The sequence below is a fragment of the Myripristis murdjan genome, chromosome 19 (genome assembly GCF_902150065.1).
Source record: "Myripristis murdjan chromosome 19, fMyrMur1.1, whole genome shotgun sequence".
Classification (NCBI taxonomy): Eukaryota; Metazoa; Chordata; class Actinopteri; order Holocentriformes; family Holocentridae; genus Myripristis; species Myripristis murdjan.
The window spans coordinates 5173706-5193143 of record NC_043998.1 but is presented as its reverse complement, the minus strand read 5'-3'; the positions used below and the strand labels follow the sequence as shown (position 1 = coordinate 5193143).

The 19438-nt window shown below is 41.3% G+C and overlaps 2 protein-coding genes across 2 annotated transcripts in view; one reads left to right on the top strand and one right to left on the bottom strand.

Annotated features, from left to right (window-relative positions):
- acsf2 (acyl-CoA synthetase family member 2) overlaps positions 1-19438 on the bottom strand; it is a 38554-nt gene that overhangs the window by 6163 nt on the left and 12953 nt on the right. Inside the window, exons 3-11 of the mRNA XM_030078596.1 lie at positions 17676-17871; positions 14219-14347; positions 13984-14037; positions 13777-13895; positions 13434-13596; positions 12992-13087; positions 12521-12672; positions 10079-10170; positions 8351-8427 (exon numbers count right to left, since the gene is read on the bottom strand). Coding sequence (XP_029934456.1) covers positions 8351-8427; positions 10079-10170; positions 12521-12672; positions 12992-13087; positions 13434-13596; positions 13777-13895; positions 13984-14037; positions 14219-14347; positions 17676-17871 — 1078 coding nt within the window. The remainder of the gene's footprint in view (positions 1-8350; positions 8428-10078; positions 10171-12520; positions 12673-12991; positions 13088-13433; positions 13597-13776; positions 13896-13983; positions 14038-14218; positions 14348-17675; positions 17872-19438) is intronic.
- chad (chondroadherin) lies at positions 470-6420 on the top strand. Its single transcript, XM_030078607.1, has 4 exons — positions 470-1732; positions 4524-4687; positions 4902-5070; positions 5913-6420. The coding sequence occupies exons 1-3, from the start codon at positions 947-949 to the stop codon at positions 5041-5043; spliced, it is 1092 nt and encodes a 363-aa protein (XP_029934467.1). The 5' UTR covers positions 470-946; the 3' UTR covers positions 5044-5070; positions 5913-6420.

Here is a 19438-nt window from a genome sequence, read left to right as displayed (position 1 = left end):
TCGGCACTTGCCAACCATCTGGAGACTATTACAGGTTATAAAACGGCTACACAGGAGTGGCTCCTTTTCGTGCCACCGCAGACTGAAAAACAATAGCCATGTCTGGGATCTTGCACACATCTAACTTGAACTCATGCCTCCTCACTAAACATACATTCACCTGTTTAGCAGGAACTCAGATGTTATAATAACCTCAAAACTAAAATAAACCAGCATATGCTTAAACATATTAGAAGGAATGAATCTATAAAACATCAAACACAATGTAAATTCATGTTCAGGTCCTTTCTTTTGTCAGTTTCTTGGTATGTGCGTCCAGCAATAATTTCCAGATGTTGTCTGCAATTTGCTCACACACAAAGTGCTAAATGTCAATATGTCAGTCTCCAGGTTGTTACAAACTGCAAAACCAGACTTCTGGCCGAACACCGGGAGCCAAAAATCCCATGCTGTCCTCCTGCTAATGTAGGGTTAACCTCTCACAGACACTTGACTTCCTCTTGCAAACCTCTCACCATAACACCCTGGAAAGCCCTCCTCAGTTTTTTTCCTCAAATAAATGTTATAAATAGTGCTGTGTTCTGTTGACTTGCCATCCTGCTCTCAAAAGCCCAAAGTGAAGTTTCTCTGCACTGCCCTCCTTTTCCCACAGTCACACGCCTTTTCACTCCTGCTCTCTCGCTCTCGCTCTCCCTCTCTCTGTCTGTCTCTCTCTCTCACACACACATACACACCCATACCGGCACACACGCACACACACACCCTCCAGCTCACCTATTGCCTTTTCCCTTTACACTTCTCAAGCTTTCCTTCTCTCAGAGGCTTTCTGCAGGATTTTCCAGCTAGTGCTTATCCGCTGTTGAGGGACCAGAGCCCAGCCTGACAGACAATCTGGACAGGTCAGCAGATAGACTGATATTTACACTTTAAAAAGGAACCAGACAGCATGCGCTGCATGAGCTTGTTGTTGCTGGGGACCTGCCTCGTGGTCCTGGGCCCTGCAGTGCGGGGAGCCCCAAGCCAGTGCCCCAGCCAGTGCCACTGTCATGGTGACCTCCAGCACGTCATCTGCGACAACGTCGGGCTAAAAAAGATCCCACGGGTGTCAGAGGCCACCCGTTTGCTGAACCTGCAGAGGAACAACCTGGGCAACCTACCTACCGGGTCCTTCAGCGAGAGTAAAGGGCTCATCTCCCTGCACCTGCAACATTGCCAGATCCGTGAGATTGCATCCCAGGCCTTCAAGGGGCTGAAGAAGCTCATCTACCTCTACCTGTCCAACAATGATATCAGCAGCATCAAGCCTGGCGCTTTCGAGGACCTGACCGAGCTCACATACCTCTACCTAGATGGGAACCAGATCAGTGACCTGTCCAAGGGCATCTTCTCACCCATGATCAACCTCTTTATTCTGCAGCTCAATGACAACAAGCTGCGTGACCTGCGGCCAGGCACCTTCACAGGGGCCAAAGACCTACGCTGGCTGCACATGAGCGGTAATGAGCTGAATACCTTGCAGCCAGGCTCTCTGGACGATGTGGAGAACCTTGCCATACTTCACCTGGACAGGAACAAGCTGTCCACCTATCCTATTGCTGCAATGAGCAAGCTCCGTGTAGTTGAAGAGCTCACTCTGGGCAGGAACCCCATGAAGAGCATCCCAGACTTGGCGTTCCAGAGCTTTGGACGTTACATGGAGAAATTACACCTTGACAACATGGGTCTGGAGAAGGTCAGTCTTTGGTTTTCGTTGGGTATTTACTAGATGAACATAGCTGAACATAGTCCTATGAGGTGCTTTGACTGACAGTCTCAACTAGATGCTAGGGCATGTCATTTTATCTAAACTGCTTGGGTGTCCTTAAAAGTCACCAAAGTACATGACATGAATTGCAAGATAAGCTGGATCAAGTGCCTCTTGTGTGTTTTCAATGTAATAAAAATGTGTTCAATGTGTTTTTTTGAGCGAGTCTAACTGAAGAGGAAGGGAAGGTCAGACAGAGGGTAGACAGCTAATGAGTTACATTTGAGGAAATGCAATGTTGTAACAGACTGTCAGAACTGTAATAAGGGTAATACAGGATATGAATTCATGGCACTGATGCAGGGTTATCAAATACAGATAGAAGAATGTAGATTTTCTGGCTTTGTAAATAGTTTAATCAAAGCCATGATTATCAGTTTATCTCATGAAAAGGTCTTTATATCCCTGTCCTATATTTGTTTATTTGTTTTGGTTTTGGCTAACCCATCTCCACTACATTTCATCAGCATATTTACATGCACTGGCTTGCCAAGGGCCAACTCCCTCTAACCAGCAGTCATTTTTCTAATCTCTGTGCTATGGTTATATGTGTATGCCTGGGGGCAGGTGTTAATGCACAGCTTTACAGTAGTTGTATTTCATCAATTACATCAGGACCTGGCCACCAGTATAGATTACATAACTATTGAGATTTATGTGAAGCTTATGGCTGAAACCATCTTTATGCATGGGTTGGTTGGTTTGTTTGCTCCTGCTTTCTCCCCATCTGCTTCCCTGCACTTAAATAATGCAATCCTTATGGTGGATTTGTCCAGCCGTTGGCTGCAAATGGGAACCACAGGAGATCACATGTGTTTGGTGTCACGCTTCAGGATGCACATGTGCTGAAACCAGCAGGATCAACTCTCTGGTTGTTGGCAAACAGTCATGGACTCCTTTGCTGCACTGATCCTGGTTTCTGAGCTTGCCAACTTCCATGGCAAAGACAGAAGACCAGCTAGTAGAAAAATCTCTTAGAAACACCTTTAAGTTCAGTAAATCCAATCCTTCTTGTAGTACAGTTTGAGGCAGTTGTAAGTGGACAGACAGACAGACAGACAGACAGACAGACAGACAGATAGACAGATAGACAGATAGACAGATAGATAGATAGAGATATGTTTTGGTAACAGATTCCAAACAATGTCACGTGGTGATGGTGTCAATATCTTGCATGTCATGAGGACACACCACACTTAGTGGCTATGCTCTTCAACTTCGATCATTGATCATGAATGAGTGAGGCGGCTGAGAGGCACTGGGCATTCAGCAAACATCTGTGGTGGCTGAATATGTCATTGTACTCTTGTAAGGTACTGAAGTGGAGTTGGAAGCAGTGTGAGTCCTTACAAATCTAAGATCAAAAACATCAGGGACTTTCAACTCACTACACAATAACTATCTGGCCACAAATTTCAATCCTCATCATTCAAACCTCATGAATGGCTCCCAGATAGCAGACATGAGACAGATGTTTTCACAGCAAACTGTGAGCCCTCCATTTGTCCGTCCAGGTCTTACACAGCTTTGTAATGAATGTATACAGTATAGGCTCTATACTATACTGCACCACTCTTCAGACATTCCAGAGTGCACATTTATTTCATACTTGAGGTTAATCTAATATTTGAGTGTACCTGTGCCACAGTGCGGAGACATCCCAGAGGGGAAAATTGTAAAATAACAACCTTCTCACGCTGTGACTGTGTGAGAGCCAGGTGGAAGCAGCAGGAGATGGGGAGTGCAACACACATGGCTGGGAGATTAAGCCATTTTCCAGTTGAATGTGGGTATTTTTAGGGTGTTTTTGTTTGCTGGCCCATGGCCAAGCATGTCCCAGTCTAATTATTACACAAGTGTTATTTTCAGCTTGGTGTGTTTTCTCCTCTCGCTAGGAGGGTCTTGTAAACAGGTCAGGAAGGGTTAGGAGACAGGTAAATAGAGGCAGGGTGTTCCATGGGCCATGAAGAGGAGTATTTTTAGCTTGCCATCGCCCCAGGTGAATGCACAATTGGGCCCTTTGCGAGCCTTCCTGGCAGAGGAGCGGCCCGAAGAGGGAGACGACAGAAAGAGAGAGCAAAAACAACCCGGCCATGCTGGAAGTCATCCATCTTCCATTGCTTGAAAATACCAGACCCTCAAGTTCTGTGCTCTCATCGCTTTGCAGTGGAAATTTCCAAAAGGTGCTTCGACAGCCTCATCTCTCCCAGACTTACATAAGTCAGCCCGTCAAAGCCCAGCCTCTTTCTCATGTCTTGCCCCTGTGTCCTCCCTCCTCTTCCTCCTGGAAGAGGCGAAACTTGACACAACGAAGATCAGTTCATCTAGCACCTCTGTGAAGCTTTTAGCAGCCTCACAGATGCATATGAAGGAGAAGCGAAAAAGAAGGGGAGTGACAGCCAGTGTTTACATAAGTGCTGGTGCAGAAGTAAGAATGAGAGGAGGCTTTGAGATGAGAGCAACACTGGCCCTGCATCACTGTCTGCCTTCTGGCAGATACAAAGTAAAGGTGTCCTGGTGGGTCAGTGTGCTGAGGTGCATACCATTTTAAAATAACACCATGGACATGTGAAGCACAAGTGAATAAAAAACGTACTATTATTGCATACTGCTCCTATTTCATAGCTACTCCAAACTAAGAGGGCAAATCGCAGTAAGAATCTCTCATTGTTTTTGATATGAAATTATCAACATTCCATGTATTTCTCTCTTTTCCCAGTTCTCTGATGGTGCATTTACTGGTGTAACAGCAATCAAATCTCTCCACCTGGATAACAACAAGCTTAAGTCCTTACCTAAAAGCCTAGAGTTTGGTACCATCACCAACCTCACACTCTCCAACAACCCATGGAGCTGCACGTGCCAGCTTGCCCCTCTGCGGAAGTAAGAGACTCACTAAATACACTGAGGAAATACTTAGAAAATGCACATCTGACATCTAAATAGAGCAACATAAAGGCATTTGTATAACCACATCCAACCAACAGCCGTTCTAATTTTGTTTGTCTACAGTATCTTGACTAATCCTCAGACACTGTGAGAAATGAAGCAGCCAGCACAACCAGTCTTATCCTCGTCTTTTGGTTTCTGCCCACAGGTGGATAGACTACAGCCGCAACCGTCCAGATGCGCTGTGTGCCTCTCCACCGCAGCACAGAGGCAAGCAAGTCAGAGACACCACCGCCTTCAGTGGCTGCAGAGGCAAGCCAAAGAGAGCCAAGAAGGGCACGCGTCACTGAACATGGACAGTACCTGCCACTGAACAGGTACCTGCTGTTAAAACAGGCGGATGGTGTGAAATAACAGCAAATGGATTTCATTCTAAAATGCATGATTTCGTAACACCGAGGCCCTGAAAGCCTGAAAAAACCTTTATGCATTTGCAAAACCAATAACATAACCTCTGATTGTCTTATTGCCAACTTTGAGCACTAAAAATATTTTAGCACTCATGAATGGATTTGATAAGTCTGGGCCATATTCTTATGAACTGACTTCTGATGACAGAAGATTGCCAGAGAAAAGTTTTAAACAAACCCTGACTTCTAAATCAGTGACATTTGAGAAAATGCAAATTTTGTCTGCAGTTTTGGAAATCTTAGCAGTAAATGACAGGTAATGTTTTTTCCAAAATGCAGATGTTTTTCAAATCTATGTAACTGGGAGTACTTGACCTTCTCAGCTTTCATCTAAGGTACAGTTTGAAGTGACACCCACGCTAATCACTGCCTTTGCAAAATAGCAAAGACAGATGAGATATGATTTTATACTCTGGAGCCTCTGTTTTCTTCAAACATCCCATAACTCCCAGGATGATCTTGTTAGGTTTTCTCGCTGGAATTTTTGTTTTTACAATAGGACACTGGATTGAGACATTACCACTTGAGGTTGAAAGTGGGTTTGGATTAGTTCAGTGTCGGTTTTGCATGATTTTGTTTTTTCGGTTTTCTCCTCCTTCCCACAGAACTCTCTGTCCTTCCTTGCCTCTGTCCTTGTCTGAACTTTTCCATTTTGGCCCTGGGGTCCAGTACACTGTGTACAGGTCATGGGGTCTCTGCTTGGAGAGCAGACTGTTTGATTTGGCTGCTGATTTTGTGTCTTTCTGCAGGAGACGCCGAGGAGAAGCCTGTCCAGGTGACCGGCTACTTTTGCAAAGAAGCAACGCTAACTAAATCTACTTCAAGACTGTCCATCTAGTCATCTGCCAAATGTTGTTGTAAACACACCCAAACATGTGTAGACACACATGCCCTCTCTGATACAGACACACACACACGCACACACATACACAAACACACACACTTGAAGGGCTTTATCGGGCCAAAGACTCAGTTAAACATTGGTAAACAAGATGAATGCTACAGTATGAAGTGGTAACAGAAAACATCCAGGTAACCACCAAAACAAAGGACACATTTAGGTTACAGAGTGTACTGAAGACAGACGGGGATGCATTTTCTTGACATGGTTTGGATTCATTCAGTGTTTCAAAGGGGCAAGGTTATGATATACCCATCTACCAAGTGTCCTGTGCCTTAATAAGCATGAAAACAATGAGATCCTGCAAGAGATACTTTAGACGTGCCTCAGAAAGTGTTTTCCAGCATCATCAGCACTAACGTTAATATCGAAGTACACTGAGGCTGTTGTAAAGGCTCTCAGTGGCTTTGCATCCCATTTTAAGAAATCATGTTTATGTTTCCTTTATTTTGCTAGTTACCTGCACAAACAAGCATTTGGCAATACAATAACACCTCCAGTCAAAAACAGAAATGGGCACACAAACACACATCCCCTCTCAAACTGATGAGGAGTTTGCCAAACGCCCCGCAGTCGTCCCTCAGGCAGGCGGCCATGCTTGTTTTCCTTCTCTTGTATACCTTGTGATGCCAGCTTTATGCCCTCGCCTCTCAGGACCCCTCTACCTGCTGCCATGGTAACACCCCGCATCCCCAACCCAGCCCACGACAAAACAAAAGAACAAATGGAGCACTTCTCACAGCTCCTTGTGTTTAATCCGAGTCACCCTCAGCTCATCTCATGTAACATCTGCCAAACTTTCCTCTCAGAGTGAGAAAACATCCTAGACAGAGAAACATGGCCACGGAAACAACGCAGACATAAAATCAACCTGACCTGCCCTCTCTTCGTAAACCAGACAAAAGGTTTCCACATCACAACACAGGCAGCTGAAGAACAATTTCTCTAAGAGGCTTACAAGACACTAAGACTTTGAAGATGTAGGTGAGCTTGATAGATCAAGGTGATCGAGTTGGAATGAAAACAGCCTGTTTCCTTTTTCAGGGCAATTCTTCTCTATGAAGCCTTTTCTTTAATGTTCCATAGGTCTGTAAAAGTGGATTTTGGATGATTCTCATACAGAAAAGAATGTCAACAATTGAGAATTTCAGAAGAGACTGAGAGGTCTTGTCTTTTAAGCCTAAAATGAAGACTAACTTGTACAAGCATGAGTCATTTTGCCTGTTCAGTTCTCCTTTTGTGCAATGCTTTGTATAATACTTACAAATTATGAAACATTTCCACTTTGAAAAACTGATTTAAATTGGAGGAAAAAGTGACACATTACAGCAGACCAAAATATGAGGGTTACTGACAAGTGTTGACTCTTACGCATATCTTATGTATGTTGAATATCTTTATATTTCCTTGACTTTTGGAAGTGGTAACTGCTCACATCCAATAAACTTCCACAAAATTAAGCCTTCTTGTCTTTCTATGCATCATCAACTTCTTTGCAAGATGCCTGATCCTTCAAATGTTTTACCTATACCTTATATGATGCTCTCCTGTGGACATGTCTCCCCCTACTGTGCAAACGCCAAACTGCATCTTACAATATCACATCTGAAAAATATCTATGTTTGGTCAAAGTTGAGAGGTGAGTATGAAGCTGATACAAAGGTTTCTGAAGTCAACAAGGATGCACACTGTCACAGATGCAAAGGCCAATTGTTTATTTGCACCCATGTTCTACAGCCTACATACTTTGTTTGGCAGATATTGTCTTATATTGTATGTCCTAGGTATTTACATGCTGGCAGACCCAGCATGCACTGTAAGCAACAACGTTTGGACATTGTCATAGGCTTTTTGAAAATAAGCTGTAATAGCCCAGCTGAAAATTCAGGAACCATCAGGAGACAACATGAACATGAATACAGACCCGCAAATAAGTGAAACTTGTATATCCCTTAATGAAAATGAATGACTAGGCATACTTTATTATCAATAAAGCTTTTAATAACAAATAAAGCAACCAAAACAGCTCAATCATTTCTAGAAAAAGGAAGACCCTCACAAAATAACCTTTGTGCTGTGTAACACAGTTATGCCATTGTCATAAAAAAGAAAAATAAATAAATAAATAAATGAATAAACAAATAAATAAATGAGTGAATAAAAAATGAATAGATTAATAATTAAATGCATGAGTGAATGAATAGGTGAGTTTCACCTACAGCTCACAGAGGCTTTGCATCTAAAAATATGAATACGTATGTAATATTTAAGAGAAACAGGACTCACGGTTAGTCCTTTGACGCCCATGGTCTGAATTACCTTCCTCACAACTTCTGGAGGACAAGGGGAACCTGCCATGATACCTACAATAAAGAAAGAGAATAAAAAAGGTGAGATCACAACTATTATTAGGGGCCGGGCAGCCTAAGCTGCCAGGACCCTCTTATATTCCGGTGTGTTCTTCTTCTTCTTCTTTCTTTCTTCTGAGGAAGTCCTACTTTCCATGCACGAAAAATCACCAAATTTTGCACAAAGGTCCAGTCCCATGCCAGATTACCTCAGATGCAAACACAAGGCAATAGTCCTGATGGTGGCGCTATAGCAAGCCTTTAAAGTTCAAAACTTTGAAAATTCATAACAAATCAACCATATGTGCTATAGCTTTGCAACTTTCACCAAAATGTAGCCCCAATACTGAAGAAACTTTTGTGCACTTAAACCTATTGCAAATTATGAAGTCCATCACTCTATTTTTTTCAAAAACTGTAAAACTTATTAAACCTATCTCCTCCCACAATTTTTGCTCAAATGTCACCAAACTTGCTACAGAGCATCTACAGACTGTCCTACACCAACGATCCACACAGATTTTTGATTTATCAAAAATTGAGCCTATAGTGCATCAAAATGTTTCACTGTAAACGGTACTATAAACATACACTTGCAAATTCTTGGTAAATAAATCTTCAATGTTCATGAAAAAATGGACAAAATTTTGGAGTCATGGTAGATGATGTGTGGCAAATTTCAGAACTGTATCTCAAAAACTAAATTTCTGACAGCATTTTGAATTTTGCTCTCGTGAACAATTGGAGTCAATGCAAGAATGGCATTTTTAAACATCAGTTTTTCACTTATGGAGCAAATCAATCATTATTAAAAACAAATGATCAACATCTCCATGTTGTCTAGATGCAATATGTGTATTTTCAGATTTTTGTCTTAATAACTGAATTTTTGACAGCTGTTTAAAATCTGCTTTCCATGCATGGATGGCTGCTGTCCTGCACGTCAGTGATTGGCTCAGTCAGTTTGTGAAGCTGCATGTGTTACTTTAGCTTAGTGAGATAGAGGCCAGTCCTCGGTGTTGAAGATTGTGAGTTCAAGCCTCAGCTTGTGCAACATTCCCATGTGCGAAAACTCACCAAACTTTGCACAAAGGTCCAGTCCCATGCCAGATCATCATTGTCAGATTTTTGTCTTGATGACTGATTTTTTTTTTTTCTACAGTGGTTTGAAATCTGCCTTTCCATGCATAGGCGGCTACTGTCATGTGACTGGCTTAGCCAATTTGTGAAGCCTCAAATGAGTTGACACTTGCCAATTAGCTCAGTGAAATAGAGCATTGTCCCGCATGCCAGAAACTGTGAGTTCAAGCCTCAACTGATGCAAAATGCACATTAAAATGCCACCTTTCTTTTCATGTTCCCATTCTCCACTTGTTGCTCAGAATTGCCTAAAATTGCCCGGCCCTGACCGTTGCTGCGCAGCAGCTATAATTTACTAAACTATTCTGGCTGGCAAACTTATGGATGTTTTCTTAGACAAAATCAGCAGAGAATGTAAAGCCTGAAAATCATGAAAATGCACAATCCCTTTGTTTGAAAGAGAACAGTGTACATGACAGTATACAATATGCAACGGTCCTGTTGGATCTGTGTGTTTGCATGCATGTTGCTATCTAATCTGTTGAAGCATGTTCACGCAGAGGCAGCAGATCAGCTTGTCTCTCACCTGCCTCCACTGAGGACAAATCATATTTGGCCAAGTCGGGCTGGTTCAGCATATCCACGAACATGGTAGGAGTGCCATAGATGACAGTGCACCTGTAGTTTGAGAATGAAGACAATGGCAAAAATGCATCAGAATGTACTGTATCTTGTTACATGTTGCAAACAACTGCTTCAAAAATGCATCCAGTAATAGGAAAATACTATAATATGTATGAAGTTGTATCAAAAGTATGTGCATTATGTGAATTAAGTCTGAATATGTGCATTTAGTTGTAAATTTAGTTGCAAATATTTGCATATAGTTTTAGGTTGTAGTTTCATTTAGTTTTCTATTCTAAAATCTTCTTACTGATATATATGATCATATCTCTTTTTTATTTTAATTTTTTTAATTTTACTTTTTTATTGATTTTTTTTTTTTTTTTTTGCTGCATCCCATATTATATTCCATGGCATTCATTGTTCCAAATCACTAAAATCATGTTTCAGTTAGTGTGTGTACCTAAGGTCCAGAAAACATATAGCAGAATTTGTAATTTAGTAAACAGCATATTCTATCTTTGAGTAATATATAAGGTGTAAAACACACAGGGCATTCATTCAAAGTGGCCACAAATTTCCTGCATTTGTCTTATCACCTTAAGCCCACTGTTGGACAAACACTGACTGTTCAGCAAGGGGTCAGTTTACTCAAACAGCATGTAGATTATCAACTCAGAGTTTCCCACATGTGGTGTAAACATCTGCTATCCACTTCCCACAATCATGCTTACTCTTCACTTTAAAGTCACACAAGGCAAAGTCTTGTCCTTACACAATTGCAGGAAATCTCCTTTTCCCGCAGGAAGTGACAAAGCAGAACTTAAGAGTGAAAATAAAAACTTTGTCCTGAACAGCAGTAAGGAGAGCTGCCTTCACCAACAATACATCCTCTGTCTGTGTCATCCTTTTGGCTGGTTGCAGGTCACTAACTTCACATTACATAATGTCTGGGTTGTAGTAGCCACAACCACAGTCATTAGTTATTGTGGTGTTTTCCATTTCAACAGATCTCAATGGTGTTTGTCCCTTTGGTGTTGCCACAGCAACGCTGGAGGCTGCATGCTGCCAGGTCTGTTGTGAAATGCAGTCTGTTGTGAAATACACTACTTTGAAGCTGTGTTGTTCAGTGCGCTTTGATATACATAAATGTTTGCATGTACTATGACTATTTCGGCACATTTTGTCCACTAAATATTTTTTTTATTTCAACAGTTTTCATTGGAGCAACCTCTGCAGCACTCGTTCAGACATTCCATACATTCCATCTGGTCACATGACTCCATAGATCTGTGTGAAAATACTTTTTTTTGGTTTCTGCCTCATGAAGACCTTTTGCAATCTTGCAGTTACCACTTGAAGACGCATCTGTGTTTTCATTCGTCCTCAGAGAGGCAGGTCTTGTGTCCACTGCCTTCATCCCTGAGCAGACAGTCACTTCTCTGACCCTCAGCCTCTTCAAGACCCAATACTTTCATTTAGCAGACATTCAGATAATTAGATTTTATTTTCCTTATGCCTGCCCATGCATTCCGTCCATTTAATGTGCAAAAATACTTGATGTGCACTGTGTCATCTTAGTGACTGGCACTGAAATGGTTATTAATCCAGAAACATGACTTTCTCTTGAAAAACAATAAAACAGACACTCTGTATTCATGCCAGAGGATTCATGCGACTTGAACACTAGCCAAGGAAGAGACAGCTGCCATGGGGTTTATCTAAACAATAAAACTCAGAATAAATAAGGCACCGTTTGATTAGATCCTATTACAACAAGGTATGAGATCTGAATCTCTTTAGCCACAGGGAGTCAAATATATACACAAGTGAAACCAGAGGGCAAATGGAGCCAAAGTATGCAGAAAGTTTCTGAAAGATCCTTATCATTCCACTCTTTCAAGAGTGAAACAGCATGCAAATTAGACCCGGATATAGACTCTGATAGTTCTTTAGCCTGGCTCATATGTGTTGCATTTGTGTGATGCCTAACCTCTGATATCTAAAAAAAATCGCTTCCTTCAGATAAATTGACTGAATTTGCTTTGTTTTGAAATAAGCTTCAATTCAAATCAGCTCCCATAACAAAAGCCAGGCGGTTTCTAGTTTACCTTGGCTCTGTTTCACTAAGCCTCAAAATACAGTGCTACTCTTACGCTGACAATGACTGGGTTATTACAAATATTCTACACTTTGCAACGGGGTATTTACGTTCAAAAAGCTTTTATACAATTACCTAGCTATAATGCCAACAGACACTGCAGCTGCCAGTGTTTGATGCTGTCATGAAGAGCATATTTTATATTGTTTACACAAGAGTCTTAGCCACGACTTTTACTTTTTCTTGAGAGCAAATTTAAGGAACCTTCAAAGGCGTTTTGTACATACTGGCCAATGACGTTACCTTTCACTCTCCAGAGCTGCCAGGTTGGCCCGTCCATCATACCCAGCAGAGGGAAAGACAATGGAGATGCCGTGCACGGCCATACATATGCCACCGCCCACGGAGCCGAAGCAGTGGTACAAAGGCACGGGCAGACAGATGCGCGGGTGGGGCTGCGGGACAAAAGCAGATCTTCAGAGGAAAGCGTCGATTATTGTGGACTGCACCAGGGGACTGAGTTATTTGAGTGCAAGCATTCGATTTTACTTTCTGCCTGAAAGAGTAAGATGCATGTGTGTATGTGTGAGCCTGTGTGTACAAATTCTTTACATGGGATTAAACAAAGATGTTTAAAGTCACGTTGAGAACTTTCTACCTCACGAAACATTCTGAGCTCAAATATTGGTACAGCATTTATTAATCATTACTCAAAACTTCATGAGGGCATACTGCAATAATACATGATGTCTTAATGCTTGCGTTGTCACTCACCCGCCAGGGATAGCCAATTCGGTTGCCAACATAGTAGGCATTATTGACAATGTTGTGGTGAGATAGTGTGGCACCCTTCGGAGCTCCTGTTGTGCCCTGAGAACAGATGCTAAGTGTAAATTGCTGAACTAAGAAAGGCACAAAATATCGTCCCACTGGTGGAAGTTTGTCCTGGAGACTCAGGTTAGATGTTTTTTCATTCACTGCTGTCTAAACACGGTGAACATCAAAAACTGAAGGATTTCCTGCATTCAAAATCAGATACTGAGCGGGAAAGAGGCCTCACAAGATCGGCACATGTTAGCTGGCAGTTAGATTTTTTTTGCTGCCTGAGCAAATCTGGCCAAAAAGGGCAACCTGCAACCTGAATACTAAACAAGGTCAAGTGTGAGTAATCTCCATCAGGACTGCTCAGTGTTATTTTTGAATCAGCAGCCGTTACCGATGTAAACTGGATGTTTATAGGGTCGTCACATGAGAGCTTCCTCTGCAGATCCTGGAGCTGCTGCTTGTACTGGCTGCTTCCCGCCTGCATCACATCATCGAGATGAAACATTCCTGGTTGTCGAATATCTATGACAATCACAGACGTTAACTCCGGCAGTCTGAGAGAAAACACAATAAATATATATCAGACACCTTTATCTCCATCTGTCTCGGTACATCACAGTGTATACTATTACTGGATGTGGCCTAATTATGAATGGCAAACCTGAACATATGAAGAAATAACATTTGTGTTTTGCATTTTATAAATACCAGCGATCGAACACCAGCAGCAGTACCTCGAGCTCTTGATGCCACCTGGGCTGGAGGACTCTATCTCTGGACATATTTGTCTCAGCATGTCGCAGTATTTCTGAGTCTTAAACTGTGTCGGGCATACGACTGCTTTACATCCCACCTGCAAAGAAAAGAGCAGAGTCCATCATGTTCATCCTTCAGAAAGTGATACATGTCACCACAGCCATATTATAAGTGCTATGACTCACCTTCTGTAATGCAAATTCCACCTCCCGTGCCTGGTAAGCGGGGTTCAGAGACACCTGTCGGGTGATGCAAAAGTAAAAGTTAGAAGCTTGTAAAGAAGAGACTAAAACCTGACTGACTTTATTTTGTGCGATACTCAGATTTTATCCTTTTTGATGAGAAGCAAAAGTGCATGCAGGGACAAATTGTTAACAAGAGAACAGCAGCCTGTTCCCCACTGGATGATCGTGTTCTCACCAATATAATACCAGCTTTTGCTGTGGCAAACTGGAACAGGATCCATTCATAAGTGTTGGGGCCCCACATGCCGAGTCGGTCTCCTTTCTTCAGCCCGAGGGCCAACAGCCCGGCTGCAGCCTGGTCGACCTGCAGAACACGTCGAGACACGGGAACCGCATGAGCACATCTGATGACTGTAACCTCGCTCCAACTCTGTAACGCTACTGATGTCATGGCTGACACCTGGCCTATGATCTTGGTCCTCTCTGTAGCCAGCTGAGGTCGTGGAACAAGCTGCTTTTCTCCTTTAGGTCCCACTCCCTCCCTTTAAATCACAACTCAAATCCCAACTTTTCTCCTTTGCTTTTAATTCTACATAAGGTTTGCTTAGGTCTTCTATTTTATGACCTTATATTTTATTTGTTTTTATTATTAATACTTGTTTTCCCACTGTTCAAGTTACTGTTGCATTACCTTTCTATCAAAATCCATAACTATTTGTTTGCTATTATTGATTGCTACAAATAAATAATTCAATTTACCGGATGTAACTTGAATAGAGTTGTTAAAGGTGCACTATGTAGATTAAAGTGAAGACTATATTATTATTGTTATATAAAGACTATACATTGGGAATCAAGACTCGGACTGCTTTTTGGTTTGTCCATCCATTTTGTCCTCTTCATCATTAGACACCTGTCGCATGCAGCAGTTTTACCTGGCAGTGCACAGGTGTGATGAGCTGATTTGGCCAAAGTCCCCTATTTCTGCTTGATCATTTTCTCTGTCTTATCTGCCTTCTTATCTCATTGCATTTGTCCAGGTTACTGTCTGTTTTATTGTTTTGTCCTGGCACAAACTGCACACTTGGTTGTCCTGGTAGGGCTTCCTTCTTAGAACTGGCCCGCCCAACAGTTTCTATCTTTTCTTTTCCTTATAAAGTAATTTTTGAGGTTTTCCCCGTCTCCAGTCAGTGGTGGCTGGGCCTGTTAGGACAGGCCCAGCCACAGGACTGTCAAGTTTCAACATGTTGTTTTGTGGCTTGTACTTCATTTGGTTTCCACATGTTTCTTTCTTTCTTGTGTGTGAGATTACACCCAAACAAACTCTCTCTGACTAATCATCTTTAAAATAAAATCTGTAACATGATCAGTGTGTGTGCAATAGTAACTAATAACAGTTACTATTTTTGTAATGAGGCTGTCTCCACCCTGTCACATGCACTGTAGCGTCATTACCTAACCCTGCCGGCCGAGGACAAAGTCTAACACTGTAACATAATTCACAGGTAAAGGACTGGGATGATGAGACAGCAGAACACACACCATTTTTGAGACTTTTACTTTTGTTTCAAAAAAAGCCTCTGAGGAAAGGACTAGGACATGTAATGCTAATAACAATAAAGGTATGGTGGGTTCCCTGACATAGTGATAAAAGTAAAATAAACAAAACATTCATAAAAATGCCATGAGCTGTAATCAATGACAACGGAGATAGTGTACGCAATGTAACAGTGACACTATGAAACATGTATAAAAATAGACAATAGGCTTCAAAGTTCAAGTAACTGTTCAGTGACTGCACAGGACACCATCTATTTGAAACAAAAGAACTGGTGCTGCTCTCTGGACAGGCCTGCAGAAAAATCAGAAACTGAGACACATTGAAGAGAGAAGTCAGGAGTGGCTGCTGGCCTTAAGGTGAATGCTGAGTTTCAGCTGAGCAGCGGTCACAGTACCCAGTTACATTTATTCAGGACGCTGCAGTTGAGTAGCTTTACTGTGCACTTTTGTACTTTTTGGAGTATTTTTTAAAGTCAGTAATTTTGCTTTTACTTAAGTACATTTTTGCTTAAGTACTGTACTCTCGCCCCTTTTAGAAATGCATGGAAACGATTACATCTAACAAAGTTAATGTTTCTAAGATGTAGTGCAACATTGTAAGTGCAACATCAGCAAAGTAACTATATATCTAAATGAGTAACAATTTCTAGTACTCTTTCCACCACCTATTACCTTAATCTGAGATTACCCATCTTGTTCAGCTAAGTTAAGTTAAGTTAATTCCTGTGGAATCAGTTAGCCCCTCCAGTTATCAGTTACATTTTCAGATATTTGATAAGGTTTTATGATACAGATAACCTTAACACTGTTTGCTCACACTCATGCTGCACTGGGTTAATGTTGTCACTGTATGATATAACATTAACCCTCGGTGCTTGTTTGATCTCTGCCCTCGTGTCCATATGGAGTTTTGAAGTCACTGGGTGAAAGTTGCTGCTTGCATGATATTATCTAACCTTCAAAATCAAAGCCCTCCCCTTATTTCTAATTATAGTATGATTAGACAGTAGCAAAAGGTAATACATCAGAGCCTGTTAATATGTCTCATGGTTTATCAGCTTGTATGCTGATCTATAGCCAACTTGCTGACTAATAAGTGAACGGGATTTTTCTTTCCTGCCAAAAACAAAATGTTAATGGAAAGACATAAGTGCCAGCAGAGCCTAGCTGCATGAGTTTGCTATGCTTGTACTGAACTTTCATGCAGTTGCTTGAAACTGAATGCAATTATTGTTGAAATTTACTTTTACATATAATCTCAAAACTCAGTTCTCTCAACTGAAATTCAGTTTTCTCAATTTAGAGTAGTAGAGTAGTTTAATAGAGATGGAAATGGCATCCATCATTCTTTACCTCATCATAACAAAGTAGGATGCCCTCCCCATTGAGACTGCATAGTCTGCCTTTAAACAGTAAGTAATGATACTGTATTCTCCATCACAGGGACTGAGACCAATATTCAAATAAAATTCTAATTTATAGCATAAATAAAGACAACATTTATGTTTGAAACGATGACTGCACCTTTATTCACAGTAAATATTTGCTGCCAGTTAGGAGGAGGCTCTAGCAGCTAGTCAGTTAAGTTCGGTGACATTGATGGAAATCCAGAAGGTGATATTTCTGGTTGCTGACATTTATTTTGCAGTAGAATAAAAAGGTGAGGCAGCCAGCCCATATTATTTTATATGGCTGTATGGTCTACTCGCATGCAGCTTGTGCTGATGTTGCCAAAAAGAGGATTATGCCCCACAAATGGACTCATACAACATACTAATGAGTTTTGTATTTTACTTCTTTAAACAATGCCTCACAAACACCTCCCCTATCTCTTCATCTTATCTTCTTATCATAAAAAACAGTCAAACATGGCTGCAATTTTTTGGTTGCCAGGCTAGTGGTAGCTATGGTAGTGTTATAGTGCTTCTCTGCCATTTTAATCCGAGTCAGTCTTTATGCTATTGTCTCCATCATTGCTTCTGCTGTTGATGGCTTTGCCTGCATTTTTTTGTTCAGTTAGGTTTATTCATGTTCGCCACCTACATGGTGCCATGACACGTTCTTGGTTAAAATGTAGCATTGTGGCATGTTGGACCTTCATCAGATAACCCCGCACTTGACATTTCACCTACTTCCTGCTGAAACTGTGCAAAGGTCTTGCGGACTCCATCCTGTAGAAATGCCATGGCCTCCCTGTCGGGCCAGCGCTCCACAGTTTGCTGCAGGATCTCTCCGACTGTGGCGTGGAGAAAAGGCGTGGAGGAGGTGCCGTGTGCGTAACTGGTGGTGAGAGCTGGGATGACAGGTGGACTGTCCACATGGATGCCACTGAATGGAAACAGGGAAAATATTAAGAGCAGTGAGATTTTTAGCAAAGACTGGTAGATTAAATGCAGACCAAACAAAGTACTGCTAGGGAGGCCTAAATCAGAAAGAACGATAGCACATTAAAGGAATATTACACAAGCATCTCACCAATCATCTCACCAGTGACCATTGCAATATTATAGCAATATTATAGGAACGTTATAAAGATATTACAATAAGACAGTACAGTAAAAATGGCAGAAAGTACTGGATTTTTTATTTGGAGAGAGATTAGTCTCTGAATATTGACAAATGCATGTATCTTAAATCACACATAAGAAATGCAAATCACAAATGTATTTTACTATCCACAAACAAATACATTTCAATTTGTGTCTTGTAGATTTTAATTTAAATAAATGTGAAACGATTTATACAAATACATGTTTTCTTTTTTTGCCCAAATACCTGATGATTTGTATGTGACAAAACAAATGTATCCCTCCATGGTCCATATTTGCAAATGTAAAACTGACCTATGAGGTGCTGGATTTGCATTTGCAGATTGAGTGAGACATGCATTAATTGAGGCAATTGTGAGACTTCGCCTTTATTCAGTATTTTATTTTGAGACTAATTTTGCACTTTCAAACCGATACCTACAGAACCACACTCAGGTCGCTGCTAATCCACACACAAACAGCTGCTGGTCCACTCACACACTCTTTCCACTGCTGCATGATCCACACACAAATGTCTACTGAGGTAAGGAAACGTATTCAACAAGATTGAGAGGAAACACAAGAAACTGCACATTACAAGTTTAATGCAGTTCACTGTAATCCTTAAACATACTGTAATGGATTAAGATCTACTGGATTGCCAAAGTGCCTGCATGCAGTTTGCACATCAAACTAAATCCATGCCTGTTTCATCACATTGTTTCCTAAGCTGTGGAGTCCTTTTGTTAAAACTTCTTCTTTTGGTATAACTTCTAAAGGTTTTTCCAGCCAGATTTGTTGAACTGTTTGAGTTCCTCGGAGAAGCCATAAATTAATCTTGAATCTATTTGGGATTTCACTGTGGCCTTTGTTCCAAAAGGGAGAGTGCTGAACTTCCTTGTAGGAGGGTCAGGTTTTGGTGGGCCCAGATGGGGGTAAAGTTGTGGTTGTATAAGGGCAAAGAAAACTGCAAAGTATGGCCTCCTGGTTTGTAGTTAGTTTCAGTCTCTCATGGGAAGAAAGAAAGACAGACATGGTACTGTGGTAATGTGATCTCACCCTTTGTTGAGCAGAAAAAGGTTTGGGCAAACAAACATATTGGTTTTCACAGCCAGAAACCAGTCTTATCAGTTTAATGCTGATATACTATTGTGCAGCTTTGTCTATCTTTATTTTCCAATAGCCTATAAAATGCCTACAATGGTAAGTTGTCACAGCAACTTTTTTTAGTTGAGGGTCAATCAGTCAAGGCTGGCCATCTGGGGTACCGGGAAAAAAACCTTCTGGGCCTCAAGCTCCTGTGGCTGACTTTTTTTTTTTTTTTTTTTCAAACTTTGCAGCTAATAGTAGACTTTTCTGAGGCAGCT